The 16298-nt window shown below is 45.7% G+C and overlaps 1 protein-coding gene across 1 annotated transcript in view; it reads right to left on the bottom strand.

Annotated features, from left to right (window-relative positions):
- LOC144752846 (butyrophilin subfamily 1 member A1-like) overlaps nucleotides 1-16298 on the bottom strand; it is a 977044-nt gene that overhangs the window by 245360 nt on the left and 715386 nt on the right. Inside the window, exon 7 of the mRNA XM_078640684.1 lies at nucleotides 6030-6056. Within this exon, the coding sequence (XP_078496810.1) occupies nucleotides 6030-6056 (27 nt within the window). The remainder of the gene's footprint in view (nucleotides 1-6029; nucleotides 6057-16298) is intronic.

Here is a 16298-nt window from a genome sequence, read left to right as displayed (position 1 = left end):
AGCCAACTATTCATGTGTGAATCACAACATACAAAACACAAACACACATCGATGTCCCATATAACATGTAAGTAAATGACACCAGTTATGGGGAGTTACAGACCTTTTACTGAAGAGAGGTAGTGAGCAGTCTGTCCACAGGGCACAGATAAAATGGCCTGCACTTCTGCACTAGAAACTCACAGCCACCATCTCCAGTCACTCTGTAGCTCGGATTAAGAGGTAGCCATTCGGAATGACTGCACACTTTGGGTTTCATGACAGTCAGTCTCACAGGAGGAAAATGCAGATATGTCCTATAAATGTACAAAGGCACAGCGGCACCCCTTCCCAAGCCATGCAATGGTTGCTTGTGCCAGTGGATTCAAGCTATCCTGGCTGATGAGGGGTGAAAACCCGAAACCGGTCCAGGATGCTTGTTTCCAGTCCAGGGATGAGAGGGCCAGGCAGTTCGGGCTGGACTATTCCCTTGGGGAGCAGGGTCAAGACTTTATATGCCTGGTTGCAAACTGGGGTGCCACAGTGAGCAAAAGATCGATAGATTAAACGCAGATCTGTGTCTGGGGGTGAATGGTTGAAAAGTTTCAGAGCTCCGTCCATCATCTCCTTGTGTTTGCTTTGATCCAGCTCTCCTTCACTAGATTAAAACATACAACGGACCACAAACTACATTTTGAGGATATACAGAACACCAATTATATGCAAATATGCAAATCTTTGCTTCTGATTTTTTATACTGGATGCTGGGCACTCCTTTAAATCCATATCTAGATGCAGTTAATAATAACGTAATATTTATTTAGGTGTATAAAGACTGCTCAGGCATAATGTACTTCCGGTTCCTGGGTGATCCACAGAAGAGTATCTTATCTCTGGACCAGTTTCTTTCTGAGATTGGAGATGCTCTGCAGTGGTACTTGGAGGCACTCAGCTCCTGAGGGATGCAGGCCCACAGAGCGCAGCATCTTGTTTTGAAACAAAAACACGGTTCTTCATCTATCAGTTGGTACTTTGAAGCCAGAATAAGTTTTTTTCATTTATTCTGCCAAGATCAAAGACTTTGTACTGAGAAATGCACGGAGGCTCATTCCTTCTTTTCAACTAGTTAATGCAAAGTTTCCAGACAGCAGGACAGTGCACCGGCAGCTTGCGCTGTACCGCACAGACCGCATTTTGTGCCTAAATCGACTCCAGGCGCCTGGTTGAATTTAGAGTGGGCTGTAAGAGACTAGGTGGTCCCAACTTCCTATTTCCATGGAGTCAGCTCTTCGTGTAAAGCACTCAAGGCCATGGCACGTGATTATCATTGTGGCATAAAAGTTGCTACCTCTGTGCATAAGTAGTACAATGCTAATGTATTGAGGAGTATTTTGTTTTACTGTCAGAGTTTATTTAGCATAACAAAACCCTACACACATAATAGTGTGTGCGTACATTTATACGGTAAATAAATGTGGAAATATACTAATTGTACTTTTTTTTCAACAATCAAAAAACATATTGGATACATTCCAACAAAAGGAGAAAAACAAAATGGCTTATTTACAAGCTCCTGGCCCTTGCCCAGCTGGTGCCGCAGTGCTGGACCAGCCAACAGAGAAGAGATTCTATGTGTCGGCCAGCCACAGTAACTCATGCTCATTGCTCACCCCTTACTAAGCCACAGTCCAAGATGGAGCACATGGACGTCTGAGCCCCAGGCCATAGAATTACTTAGTAGATAGATTTATTTGAGTCCGGCATGGGTATTACAGTTAGTCATTTTTACAAGGCCTTGCTCAAGAGATCGGTTGCTTCAGGACAGTTTGGGTCCGCGGGATAAACTACCAGTGAAAGTTTTCCCCAAACAGAGATCCCTGCACTGCAGAAGCAGGAAAGCTAGACCTCGTGGGACACCGTAGGACTTTGCAAACTTTTGCCACAATAAAACCACGGTGTTGTCAGGCCTGGCTGGGCAGTAACCGGCTGGCTCTCAAAAGGCACCGCACTACACTCGAGTTTGTCCAGTATTATAGACCTTACCATTGGAGCCGGTTCTCGGCATGTACCTACCCATCCCGCCATGTTGCCCACTTACACAAGCAGTCAGGGAGAATTGAGGACCCAGAACGAGGCTCCACTGCCACGCACCCAAACAGAAAGCAGCGTTGGTTGGTTTGGCATGTAATAGCCCCTGCAGACTCCTCAAACACGCACACTCTCGCTGCGCTGCTATATTAGGGGATTGCCGATACATGTGGGTGCAGCTTACTACATTTCAAAAGGCCTTCTTTGGGACGGTGGGCCTAGTGTGTAAAGTTAGTTCAAGCATCCATAAATTAATGAGTGGTTGTGGATCCGTCCACTCATGATTAATCAAACATGCCCACGCCACCGCCACCCACGGGGCGGCATAGTCGCATATTCATCATCATGGCAGCTACACATGTCAGAGAAAGATGCGTGCACCTACCACACTGGCTCCCAAAAGGCACCGCCACGCCACCTCCAGCATGGCTTCCTATGACGTTTATATATAATTTACAGACCTTAGCATTGGATCCAGTTTACGGCATGTATGTATCCACCCATCCCACCATGTTGCCCTGCCCATTTACACCTGCAGTCAATGGGAATTGAGGACCCAGAATGCTTTATCTAACTGATTAGGCCTGCAAGGCCGTGCCTCACCTGGTGGCTGCTGGTGCTGTTAATGGCCAGTAGGCGTAGTAGTAGTCACTGCTGGCAGCCGCTACTCGAGTCCAGTCCTCAACAACGCCGTCCGTCCATCCGGCCTGGCCGGTCAAGCTTGCTCCTGGCAGCTGTTGAACCACGACGACTCAGTGGGGCGCGGCCGTGCGGGTATGCTTGCTACGTTGGTGGCAATGCAGCAAATGCGTGCGCAATCTCCAAAAATCTGCGCACGCTGCCTCCTACCGCGCTCCGCGCACAGCCCCCAACGCCCAACCAATCAAAATCCAGCCCTGCCAAAATCATTGTCCCACCCACGCCCCCACCCACTGGGCGACCGGCAACACTGAGCCGGGGTCGCACAACATTTATTGAAAAGAACAGAAGACAGAATTTAACAAGAACCTGAAGAATCAGAGTCACAAACAAACAGGTTCAACATCAAACAGTGCCACTGCCAAGTGCCGTAATAATGAGGAAAATCTTTCAAATCAATTACGTGCACTAAATCTGCGTAGACCCGGCCCTGCTAATTAAGTGCCGGTGCTAAGCACGGTCACAAATTAAGCCCTGTATGGAAGTGCCTTCCCAGTGTGTTCTTGTGGTGTGTGAGTCTGCCATTTATTGCAGTATTACCCTTTTACCTGCGTTTGGAACTCTTTTGCAACATGCACACATCACTTTTCTCTTGTATCACACCGTTTGCTACCTCCTACATTTTGTTTGCTTTAGATACTTGCACAAGTGCCACCATTGCCTACGTAATGTTTGTTTTTGTGTTTGAGTGTCCACCATTTATTGACGCTTTTGTAACCTGCACACTTGTCACTCTTTCCCCCTGTATTGCACCGTTTGCTACCTCTTGTATTTTGTTGGCTCACCATTGTCACTTTTGCCTCATGTAATGTAACGTTTGCTTTTGTATTTTGTTCACTAGTAATGTTCTCAGGGAATAGCCTGTCTAGTGTGGGCCAGGGCCTTTTGTTTAGCTCCCTAAATACTATTGTCCTTGCACATAAGAAAATGGTCAAACAGGCATTGTATGCTTTGTACAGGGAGGAACGGATGAGATCTGAATACCCTAAACACTCAGTTACAAAATATATTTCTTATGCTGAGCCCGAAAATGGTATTTTAGTTACACCGCAGAGGTATTTGTTGATCACATTAGGAAGATGGAACAGGAGCCTTCTGTTCCGAGTACGGGATGGAAGTATTGTACATTTATTAAGCTTTCCCCTTGGTTACAATAAACATCTGGAGCAGCTGGACTGTCCTTGTTCCAAGGGTGGTAAACAAAGCTTGACACATTATTTTTTCTTCTGTGGATTTTATAAATTGTATACTTCCCAATATCTAATGCCATACTGCCGTAAATATGATTTAAGGGATTTTATTCAGGCAATGAGAATGTTCCAAATGATGCTCTCAGATGAGGTTATATTTGCAGTGAGCTGTTTCCTTAAAGCCAGTGTGCGGTCACGGGCAACTATGGAACTTGACTAATGATCACGTGAACATTTGTACTTTGTCTCTTTGCATACTTGCTCTTTGTATATTTAATAATTGTATATTTGCACACATACATTAAGTCGCTCGGGCTAAATGGATTTGATTTTTGTGGAAACTATAAAGCAAAATATCCACACACTGTGAATCTTTTTAATATTGCCATTTGCACAAACGATGTTCTGATATATAATCGCTCACTTGTAATTGAAAAAGGCTATTTTTATACAACAAAATCATTTTGCTTTTATCCAAATTTCTTATGTATTCTAACCTGTGTGTACTTTTATGGATGAATTAATTCCGAATAAAGATCATTTGAATTGAATTGAATTGAATGTTCTCATGTATCAGTTCTGTTTCTATTGTGAATTAGCTCTGACACCTTCGGGTAAAGTCCGCACATCCCTTCTTATTCAGCTTGCTTAGCTGGCAGAATGGTGTTGGAGCGTTGGCTAGGAGTTTATTATAGTTGAGCTTTTTTCTTTCAGTTAAACAATAAAGTGACATTCATACAACCTAAATTCAGGATGCTGCCTCCCTGCCAACGTTTTAGGCATCTCTTTTTAAAGTCGGGAACATTCTGTTAAAACAGCTGTTTAGGATGTAAGGTATTTCTTCTAACGAAACAGACTGATTTTTGATAATGTCCTGAATGCAGCAAGGACCGTCTGAATCAATGTAAAGAATTGCAGTGTTCCTAATGTTATATATGCGATTTGCCTTCAACTAGTAATTACCATTGGATCATTGTGTGCTGTCTCACTCTCAATGCCCGTTTAAAAAGAGTGCTCTTTATGCTGGACCCAAGTATGTTGCTATTTAAACACCACCAGCAATCAATGCACGCTTCCACCACACGCACACAGAACCAGACGTCAGTGCACGCTTTCACCAGGTGCACACACACACACACCACCAACCATCAGTGCACACTTTCACCAGGCACACCCCATCAGCCGTCAGTGCACGCTTTCACCGGGCACACACGCCACCAGCTGGCAGTGCACACATCCACCAGGCACACACACCATTAGCCATCAGTGCACATTTTCTACAGGCACACACACACACCACCAGCCATCAGTGCACGCATAAATTGTATGGCGCACTTTACTTTTAAACATGTCAGTGCACGCTTTTCCACCATGCACACACACCATCAGCCATCAGTGCACACTTTCAACAGGCACACACACACCACTAGCCATCAGTGCATGGTTTCATCAGGCATACACACCACCACCCGACAGTACACACTTTCAACAGGCACAGACACCATAAGTCATCAGTGCACGCTTTCACCAGGCACAAACACCACCAGCGGTCAGTGCACGCTTTCACGGGGCACAAACATCACCAGCCGCCAGTGCACCCTTTCACCAGGCACAAACACCACCAGCCGTCAGTGCACACTTTCACCAGGCACAGACACCATAAGTTGTTCGTGCACACTTTCACCGGGCACAAACACCACCATCCGTCAGTGCCCGCTTTCACCAGGCACAAACACCACCAGCCAATACAGAGTTTGCAAAAAAATTCATGCAACACATTGTCATATACAATGCCAATAACTCAAACTTGAATGCTGCGAGACCTATTGCATTGCAAATGCTTGTTTCCTCTTTGCATGTGTGTTGCATTCTGTGTTATGACACTGATTAGGAGAGACTCCAGCAGCCAGCAAACACCAAAACCTTCAGTATAGGTGTGTGCTGAATGTAGCACTGTGGAACCAAAATCATGGGCATTCGGACTGAGGTAATAAGACCAATTAGATTAGTAATTACACATGACAGAAAAAGCTAATGAAATGAAGATCAAAACAACTTACAGGCTTCACTTACCTGCGTAGCGCTGTGCTCGTCTCCAGTCTAAATTTGAACATAAAACAAATTCAACTAAGACGAATGCTGAAACAATTTACCATAAATTTATGAAAATGCAAAGAGTACATCATTGAAATGTGTAAATTTTTTCTTGAGTAGCAAAGTAGACAAGATAACTGCTTTGTCTATCACTGACCTATTAAAAAGGATGAAATCAGTGTGTTTAAAAAATCATGATAATTTGAAAACTTAGAGAGCTAGATGGTATTGCTTGTTGAATCGAAATGAAAAATACTTGTGTTTTTCAAAGCAACATTCAGTTGACTGCTAACAAGGTCTTGCTGTGTCTCACAATGAGTGAGTTATAAAAAGGTGTTTGCCCCGCCTGAAATTAGTTTTAGCTAGAAGAGAGCTGAGAGATGGAGTGAATTTAGGTTGGCACATGCCTGGACTTATGTTTAGGGTTACATCACTTAACGTGAAATGTCCCTGTTCCCCAGAGGCGAATTGTAATGATAAAAATCTTTTTTAAAATTGTTTGTTATTTATGTAAGACGGGTGTTATCTCAGACTGCTTTTTATATAATATTGATTATGAAATCAACGAAATGTCAACTAATCTTTTTGTAAACATTTTTAGATGTCATGTTAGGGTTAGGCCTCTTTTATTACCTATCATATATTTTACAGTTTAGATGTTTTACACAATTTTTTATTGTATATTAATTATGTAATATGAAATGCTACAAAGTAAATTTGTATGAGAATTGCACTCGCTGTCTGTGAAAATGTATGGGCTGATAGATACATCTGACCAAGAGGCAAGATTATTTTTTGATTGTGGTACTCTTTGCCCAGCTTTGCTTCGTTAGGGGATACCGATATCTTCATGTAGGGCGGAAACCTTTCTACCAAAGAAGGGTGTAACACTGAAAGAGGGGGCCCTTGTTTGTACATTCCTCAGTGTGGAGGACCATGGCCCTCCCTTTAAATTAGCAATCGATCAAACCCATTCACACACCTATAGCAGTACTCACACATCCACTCACTGCTTCATTGATCAACACACACATCCACTCACTCATCCATGCAGCCACTCATACACCCACTTACTAATACAGCCACTGATATATCCTCTCATACACCCACACAGCCACTCACCCACTGAGTCACTCACCCAGAGCTACTCACACACCTGCTCACTCACCCATAGACACGCAGCCACTTACTAAGCTTTCTTAATTACCTTTCCTAACAATAACAAACCTGTAACCTTTGTTTTTTCTGTAAATGTCGATTTTTTTTAGGAGTAATCGCATTAGCAGAGTGGTGGAGAAAGGGGGCGAGACCAGCTCTCAAGAATCCCACTGTGTAGGACTTACAGGAGGTACCAGGAAGGCTTCATGGCCCCCAGGGTCCCTAAGGAGTAGAGTGGCCTTCATCCGCCAAGCAATAGTGCACCAAGAGGTGCATTTGCAAAGGGGTGTAGAAAGGGGTTGCGGCCTTCGAAGACCAACTAGTAGTGCGCCAGGAGGCTGGATTGCAGAGTAGTGGAGAAAGGGGGCATGGCCTCCAAAGACCTCTTTGCAATCCCTCTGTGTGGGACTTTATGACGGTAACAGGAGGGGTAGTTGGCCCCTAAGGACATCCTTGGGGGCCAACTAACCCTCCTGTTAACTCCAGTAAGTCTCACACAGCTGGATTGCTAAGAGGTCTTTGGAGGCCATGCCCCCTTTCTCCACTACTCTGCAAACCTGCCTCCTGGCACACTACCAGGTGGATGATGGAGTCCACTTTGCTCCTGAGGGTCCTTGAGGGCCAACTACCCCTCCTGTTACCTCCAGTAAGTCCCACACGGCTGGATTGCTAAGAGGCCAGGTCCCCTTACTCCCCCATTCTGCAAATGCACCTGTGGTGCACTACTGGTTGGAGACAAAGTCAAGGTTAGTCCTAAAGTCCTCAGGAGGCAAGGGGACGTCATCCCATCACCAGCCGAGAGGCGCGTTGGCAGAGTGATGGAGAAAGGTGGCGTGGCCTCCAAGTCCTCCCAGCAATCCTCAGAGTGGTGGTGGAGGGCGCGTGGCCTTCGGTGACTTGCCAGAGGTTTCTAAAAAAAGAATTTAGGGAAGGGCCCCGTCCACTTCTTTATTTTTCTTTGTCTTATAAAACGGGGGGCGCGCAGCCCCATACTCCAGGGCCCGTATTTTAGTTTTTTTAATATTAGGGGAGAGGGTCTCCGTGGCCTGCCCTTTGAATGTGGGTGCCTCTTCTCGGGCACCCATTCACCAATGTGACCGCGAGGGAGCCTGTCGTCCCCCGCGGTCCCTGCCGGCTCCCTGCCTTCTGCAGGAGCCAGCATTTCTTTTACACACATGGAGCTGCTAACATGCAGCTCCCTGTGTGTAAAAGCAATTCTGCCCTGCTTCTAGTAAGCAAGAGCTTTTTCTGCTATTGCTTACTAGAAGCGGAGCAGCGTTTGCTACGGCTTCCGCCAAGCCATAGCAAACAGCAAACAGCAAACCCTGGGAGATTGCAGGAGTCGGCCCTGGGGCGTGGCGGTGCCCAGGATCATTTAGGGTTTCTGGGGTGGGGTGTGTGGCCCCCCTCCCATCTTCTAATTTGCCCCAGGAAGTTGGTGGTACCCGGGGCTGTGGAGGTACCCATACCCCCCACATTCAATTTAAACGTATGCACCCGGAGGTGCGGCCCCTGCATCAAATTACAATAAAGCTCAAGGTGTGCTCCCTGCATCAAATTATAATAAAGTCCCGGGTTCAGCCCCCCTGCATCAAATTACAATAAAGCCCCGGGGAGGTGGAGGTCCCCGAAGGAAATAAGCCCCAAGAGGGTGGGCCATGTCCCCCATCCCTTATTAAAACAATGCCCCCGGGACCTGGCCCACCCGGGTTCTGATAATAAACTAAATGTGGGAGTCCACGGTTTGTTTCTTTTTGTTTTTACACGTTTGGCCGGATCCGCGGATCCCACCAAAATGTTTTTTTAAATACTTTTATTGGCCTGGGGGTTAGTCCCAGTGGGACCCCCCTAAGAGGCCTTGGGAGTCAAAGTGTTTTTAACCTTCTTCTTTTTTTAAAATTTTTTGTGGAACTTGGTTCAACATTTCCTGGTTGAAGTGTTGGCAGCCAATCAAATTTCTGTAGGGTCTCAGTAGGATTTTGGGCTCCCAGATATCTATATTTTTTTAATTTAAAAATCTCTCAAAATACTGAACGGATTTACACAAAATGAAAAAAAACACTCTTTCTGGACCAACATTTAGCTTTCTGCCAAATTTGGTGTAATTCCGTTCAGTGGTTCGTGCTGTAGTCGTGTTAAAGAAATGAAAAATCCCTATCGACATAACATAGGGAGAATGCGTCATAGGACACAACTTTTTTCTCTGCTCTCACTTGACAGATCACCCCAAATCTTTCAACACAGCAGCTGAGCCAAAAAAGGGGCGTTTTTTGAAAATTTTGAGAAGATTCGTCAACCGGCGCCAAAGTTATTGGCAAAACAAAAAACGCTTTTCCTATGGAAACTTTAGTCCTAACTATAACTACCTACTAGCAACCGCAAGTAGGTAATGGATGTATGACGTTACAACGCAACTTTTACAACGCACTACCATTACAACAAAATTTTTACAACGCAAAAACTATTACAACGCATGTTTTTACAACGCAGATACCTTTACAACGCATACCATTACAACGTAAGTATTGGTAAGTATATATTAATTTTTTTTAATGTAAATTAATTGAAATTAATATAATTTAATTTAATTTAATTCATTTAGTTTAAATTTAATTTTACTTTATTTTTATCCTGTACCCTTGTACCCCAAAAACCAAAAACTGACCCTGAACCCTAAAAATATCCCTTTACCCAAAAACCTAAAACTGACCCTGAATCCTAAAATTACCCCTTTACCCAAAAACCCCAAACTGAACCTGAACCCTAAAAATACCCCTTTACCCAAAAACCCAAAACTGACCCTGAACCCTAAAAATACCCCTTTACCCAAAAACCTAAAACTGACCCTGAACCCTAAAAATACCCTTTTACCCAAAAACCCAAAACTGACCCTGAACCCTAAAAATACCCCTTTACACAAAAACCCAAAACTGACCCTGAACCCTAAAAATACCCCTTTACCCAAAAACCCCAAACTGACCCTGAACCCTAAAAATACCCCTTTACCCAAAAACCCAAAACTGACCCTGAACCCTAAAAATACCCCTTTACCCAAAAACCCAAAACTGACCCTGAACCCTAAAAATACCCCTTTACTCAAAAACCCAAAACTGACCCTGTACCCTAAAAATACCCCTTTACCCAAAAACCCAAAACTGACCCTGAACCCTAAAAATACCCCTTTACCAAAAAACCCAAAACTGACCCTGAATCCTAAAAATACCCCTTCACCCAAAAAACCAAACCTATAACATTTTAAATATAATTATATACTTACCAATACTTACGTTGTAATGGTATGCGTTGTAAAGGTATCTACGTTGTAAAAACATGCGTTGTAAATACATGCGTTGTAATGGTTTTTGCGTTGTAAAAGTTTTGTTGTAATGGTAGTGCGTTGTAAAGGTTGTTTCCCGTAGGTAATATATATATATATATCCATCAATCAATCAGCATTTATAAAGCGTGGCTAATCACCCAATAGGAAATCAAGGCACTTGAAGGACCCGGAGGCTTATTCGAAGAGCCAGGTCTTGAGGGTCATTCGGAATTCCGGAAGTGAGTTGATGGGGTGGAGGTGCTTGGGGAGGCTGTTCATGGTCTGTGTTGCGATGTGAAAGAAGAAGCATCCTCCACTTCAGCTTCAGTAGATGTTGGAGTATGGGCAAGTGAAAGGGATGCAGAGCGTAATCTTTTTGATGGCAGGTGGAAGTTCAGGCAGTGGTTAATGTAGGCGGGTGCTTTGTTGTGTAGAGCCTTGTGTGCGTGGGTCAGCAGCTTGAATTGTCTTCTCTTCTGTACGAGGAGTCAGTGGAGTTGCCTGAGGTGGGGTGTGATGTGTGTTTGTTGGGGAATGCCTAGGATGACTCTGGCTGCGGCGTTCTGCATGGTCTGAAGGTGTGTGGTGATTCCTATGTAGAGGGTATTGCTGTAGTTCAGACGGCTGGTGATGAGGGCTTGTGTCACGGTGCATCTCGTGTGTAGGAGTAGTTACTTGAAGATCTTAGGTAGCATGCGTAGAGTGAGGAAGCAGGTGGAGGAGACGGTGCTGATCTGTGATTTTATGGTCAGCTTGTTGTCAATGATGATTCCAAGGTTTCTGGCATGGCTGGAGGGAGTGGGTGCGGGTACTAGGTCTAATGGGCATGAGAAATGTTTCCGTCTTGTCTGTGTTCAGCTGCAGGCAGTTATTCTTCATTCAGTTCGGCGATGTTTTGTCATATATATATATATATATATATATATATGAATAGGTGAGTGACTTAAGGTGTAAGTGGCTGTATGAGTGAGTGAGTGGCTGTTCCAGTGGGTGTTTGGTTAACTGAGTAGGTGTGTCAGTGGCTGTATTGGAGAGTCAAAGTCAAAAAGTCTTGTATAGCGCACATATCACTGCTAGGTCTCAAGGGGCTTGTGTGAGCGGCTGTACCGGTGTGTAAGTGGGAGTATTAACAGTTGTGTGGGTCTGTGAGTGAATGTGTGAGTTGTTCTATGGATGATGTCATCAGTGATGTCATTTGAGATGTCATCAGTGATGTCACTTACCATGTCATGAATGATATAATATGTGCCGTCATAAGCAGTGCATTGCAGGGGCGTATGTTATAGTTATCTAAGGTAACTATAACTGCTGAATTCCACTGGTTCTTATATGAGTGAAATATGAGCCTAACTATAACGTTCATGTAACCTTTGGTTTTTTTCAGTGAATTCCTAAGGTTTTTAAATCTTATTTCCTAACTATAACGTCCCTGTAACCTTTGTTTTTTTTGTGAATTTCTACTTTTTTAATGTTATTTCATTACTATGTTTCTTTTTTAGTACATTTCCAAAGTTGTATTTTATTTCTAAACTGAGTGGGTGTATGAGTGGCTGTATGGGTATGTGAGTGGCTCCATGGGTATGTGAGTTAGTGTGTGAGTGGCTACATGGCTCAGTGAGTGGGTGACTGAGTGGCTGTATGGGTCTATGAGTAGATGTGTGAAAGCATGTGTGGGTTTCTGAGTCGGTGTTTCAGTGTATGCGTGGCTCTGCGAGTAGTCAGTGTGTGAGTGCCTTTGAGGGTTTATGAGTGGATGTGTCAGTCTGTGAGTGGGTGCGTGAGTGTCTGAGTCAGTCTGTGAGTGTGTGTGAAGCCCTGACTCAGTCTGTGTGTGTGTGTCAGTCTCTGAGAGTGTCTGAGTGGGTCTGTGAGTGGGTATGTGTGTCTGAGTTGGGTCTGTGAGTGGGTTTGTGAGTGTCTGATTGGGTCTGTGAGTGGGTGCATAAGTGTCTGAGTGGATCTGTACATGGGTGCGTGCATACTTCAGTGGGCAGGTGAGTGGGCATCTGAGTGAGTCTGTCAATGGGTGCAAGTGTCTGAGTGGATCTGTTACTGGGTGTGAGAGTTATGAGTGGGTAAGTGGGCATGTGAGTGTGTGATGGGTGGGTGTATTAGTGGGTATGTAAATGGCTGTGTGGATCTGTGAGTACCTGTGTGGGTGTGTCCACTCATTTTCATTGCACTCTCCTTGCTTTTCCCCCTGTTTTGAGTTCCTTCTCCTTTCTCCTTCTTTCTTTTCCTTTACTTTTTCCTGCTGTCGCCTTCCTTTTCCCGGTTTTGCAGAGCCTTCGCCTTGATTTTCCCTCATTTTTCCCTGCTTCCTCCTGGCCTTTTCCTTCCTTTTTAGGTCTTGTCCAACGCGCATGTGTTGCATAGGAGGGGACCTAATGCCATCGGCAGAGCTTCTGTGGCAAAGAAGTGCACGCGTTGCATTGCTTGCAATGCAACGCGTTCACATCTTGGCGATTTCCTTTCGGGAGCGCGCAGCGCCATAAGGTGGTGCCATATGGTCGCACGCTCCCGAAAGAAAATCGCCCATGGCCCCTCCCCCTGCTGCCACTTTCACGTACTGCCGCGCGGCCAATGTCTGCCGTGCGAGGTGTGCACGCACCTCCTCCTGCTGCCAGCAGACCTGCCATGCTTGTTTTAAAGTAGCTGGTTTAACTTGGTGTGATATATTCCAGTAGCTGTCATACGAGGTTGTTATCTCATCAGTCGTAGACATGTGGAGTAAGTTCAAATTGAGGTCACCTATGATGACTAGGTAGGTTCACGTTTTTCGTTCTAAGCGGATTTATGTAGATCTTCATTAGCAATAATTTGAAGACCGGCCCTTCTGGCATATGTTCCAACAATACCAACAGCAGCCAGGGTTCTTTCCGTTCGAATCTTGTAACTTGCCGAGCTAGTTTGGACAAATGAAAATAGAGATACCTCCCCTGGGTCTACCTTTGACCTAGTTCTTAGCCGCCGGCCTATGGAGTTCAAGAAATCCAATTAATGGTGATGGCTCTAGCAGCCAGTTCACCTGGAAGGTAAGTATGTCATACTCCTGCAGCTAGTGAAAGGCCTCACAATCGATTACGGCCGATTCCAAGCCACTAACGTTTCATAAACATATTGCCATGCCTGGGGCGCCCCCCATAGCTTGGGCTTTAATTTCCCGTGGCCAATGACAGGATTGATGGCAAACATGACCAGGATGAGGCACTGGGATCCAGAGTTGATTGATTTGCCTGGAGTGTCACTATACGAGTTCCCTATAGTGGGGAAGCTCCTATTCTCAGTTGTGGGCCCTGCATCTCCCCGTTGGAGTGAAGTAGTGGTGTTTTTGTCTCCTCATTGTTTATGCTGGTTATTATTTGGGAGAGCAGGTGAGGTGGGGACCGATCTGGAGGTTAAGCTTTTTGTGATCTTCAAGATGGAGTAGGGGCATGCTTCTTTCCTGTTATCTAGTAGAGGGCGTTTTTAACGGTGTTCTTGTTTCATAACTGATTTACAAGACAGGGTAGCAGGGTAGGCATTGTTATGATATTCAGTTACCCTAATTGTCCATTCTCTAAACTGACACTTTCTTTTCTATAACTAGCTGGGTGATTGTTGGGGCGGCCCGCGTTACCTGTGGGGGTTCTTTATCCTGCTAACCTTGTTGCGATTGAACTGACACTATGTCCTGATATGTGAATGTGTTCCAGGTCGGGGTGGGCATGAAGCAGCGTGACCATGTTACCTCGATCCAACATGTCTTGGGGGCCTTTTGTTTTTTATATTCTGGGTAGATAACAGCTGTGTGCGTGTTCAAGTGGGCCTTGCGGCTGATGAACAATTACATTTTGTTTGTTCTTCTGTTTTACTGTAGGGTTTTTCATACAGTTTTGGGGGGGCACAACAACGAGTGGACTTTGTTGTGATTCTTGCTGGCTTATGGGGCTATGGGCCTATGAGTTTGGCTGCTCTTCACCAAGGATGCAATCTCGTAATGATTGCATCCTTGAAACGGCTCTCTTTTTTAGCAAAACATGTCTGCAATCCTGCTTTGCACCTGTTTAAGTCAGTCATCCGTTCTTCCGACCGCCACTCAGCATCCATAAAATGTAACGCATCTACTTGGCATCAAGAGCCTGCTGGCACAAGGGCAGGTATTCTTCACATCATACCACTTTTGTTACCCTCTGTGACAATGCCAGAGCTCCTTTGCCTCGCCCTCTGACCTTTCATTCATTCTCCAGCAAGTAGTTGCTTGACTGTGGTTTTTAAAAAGCATGTTAATTTTTAACTACACCAGTCAGAACAGTCAATGGCATTTGTCCCTTTTGAATAATTAGTACCAGTTTTCCCCAAAATTGGCATGGGATAAGGCTCTCTGGCATTCCAAAGTGTGTTTCCCTCTCAAATCTCAACAAGCATTGGCATAGCCAATAGGTCCCACATTTGGGACCTTGTAACTAAAAAAAGAAGAAAAAAATGAAGTGCAAGACTTCACGTTTACATTTACTGCATCCTTGAATATGAAGTAAATGTAAACGTGAAGTCTTATACTTCATTTTTTTTTTTATACTTACAAGGTCCCAAAGGTGAGACCTTTTGTCTATGCCAATGCTTGTTTTGAATGCCTTCTCCTTGCTTTTCCCTCATTTTTACTGCTTTCTCCTTTCTTTTTTCATGCTGAGGACCGTGGGGGGAGCTCCAATGCTCCCATGGTCCCTGCCAGCTACCTGCCGACAGCGGGAGCCGGCACTTCTCCCACACATAGGAAGCAGCCAAAAATCCTGCTCCCTGTGTGTCGGAACAATCCTATCATATTTCCAAATATATTAAATCTCCGCTTCCAGCAAGCTCAGAGCAGTTTTACTGCTCTCGCGTGCTGGAAGTGGAGTTACTGTTTGCTCCCACTTGGCAGGAGCTGTTAAAGCTTCCGTCAAGAGAGAGCAAACATCTTTATCTATGTGGGCAGCCCGGGACATAGGGAGCTACCCCTGGGGGGTGGTGGTCCCCATGGGCATTAGTGGATACCAGAGGTGGGCCGTGCTCACCCCTCCTTTTGAGTAGAAAGGCCTGCCCCAGGGAGGTGGTGGTCCCTAGGGGCCTAGAACGGTCCAGGCGGTGGCCACACGGCCCCCCTCCTTCAAAAAAGAAACAAGCCCCGGGGAGGTGGGTGTCCCCAGTGCCCTATATGGCCCAGAAGGGGGACATGTGGCCCCCCTACCTCTAAAACATGGATAGCCCCAGGGTGGTGGTGGTCCCTGGGGCCCTATATTGCCTGGAAGGGGGGCCGAGTGGCCTGCCTCCCTCTATAACATTTATAGCCCCAGGGAGGTGGTGGTCCCCGGGCCCTACATGGCCCAGGAGGAAGGCCATGAGGCCACCCTCCTTTATCTAGTTAAACCTCTGGGGAGGTGGTGGTACCCTGGGCCATACATTGCCCGGGTAGGTGGTGGTCCCTGGGGCCATACATGGCCCGGGTAGGTGGTGGTCCCCAGGACCATATATGGCTCAGGAGGGGGTCTGTGCGGCCCCATCCTTTTAGTTAAAGCCCTGGGGAAGTGGTGGGGCCCAGGGCTCTTAGAGCCACAGGAGGAGGGACGTGCTGCCCTCCTCCTGTCATTTTTGGTATTGGCCTGCCCCTGGTAGGTGGCGTCGGTGGAGCCAAGGTTGGCCATGGCGAGGGGGGCCTTGTGTGCCCCCCCTCATAACAAATATAACTACGGTTCTGGGACCTGGCCCATACAGGGGCCCCTGAGTAAGCAAGCATTGGAGACCACATCAGGGCT

The sequence above is a fragment of the Lissotriton helveticus genome, chromosome 5_1 (assembly GCF_964261635.1).
Source record: "Lissotriton helveticus chromosome 5_1, aLisHel1.1, whole genome shotgun sequence".
In the NCBI taxonomy this organism is placed as follows: domain Eukaryota; kingdom Metazoa; phylum Chordata; class Amphibia; order Caudata; family Salamandridae; genus Lissotriton; species Lissotriton helveticus.
Note: the sequence above shows the minus strand (reverse complement) of the source record. Positions and strands in the feature narration are given on the sequence as shown.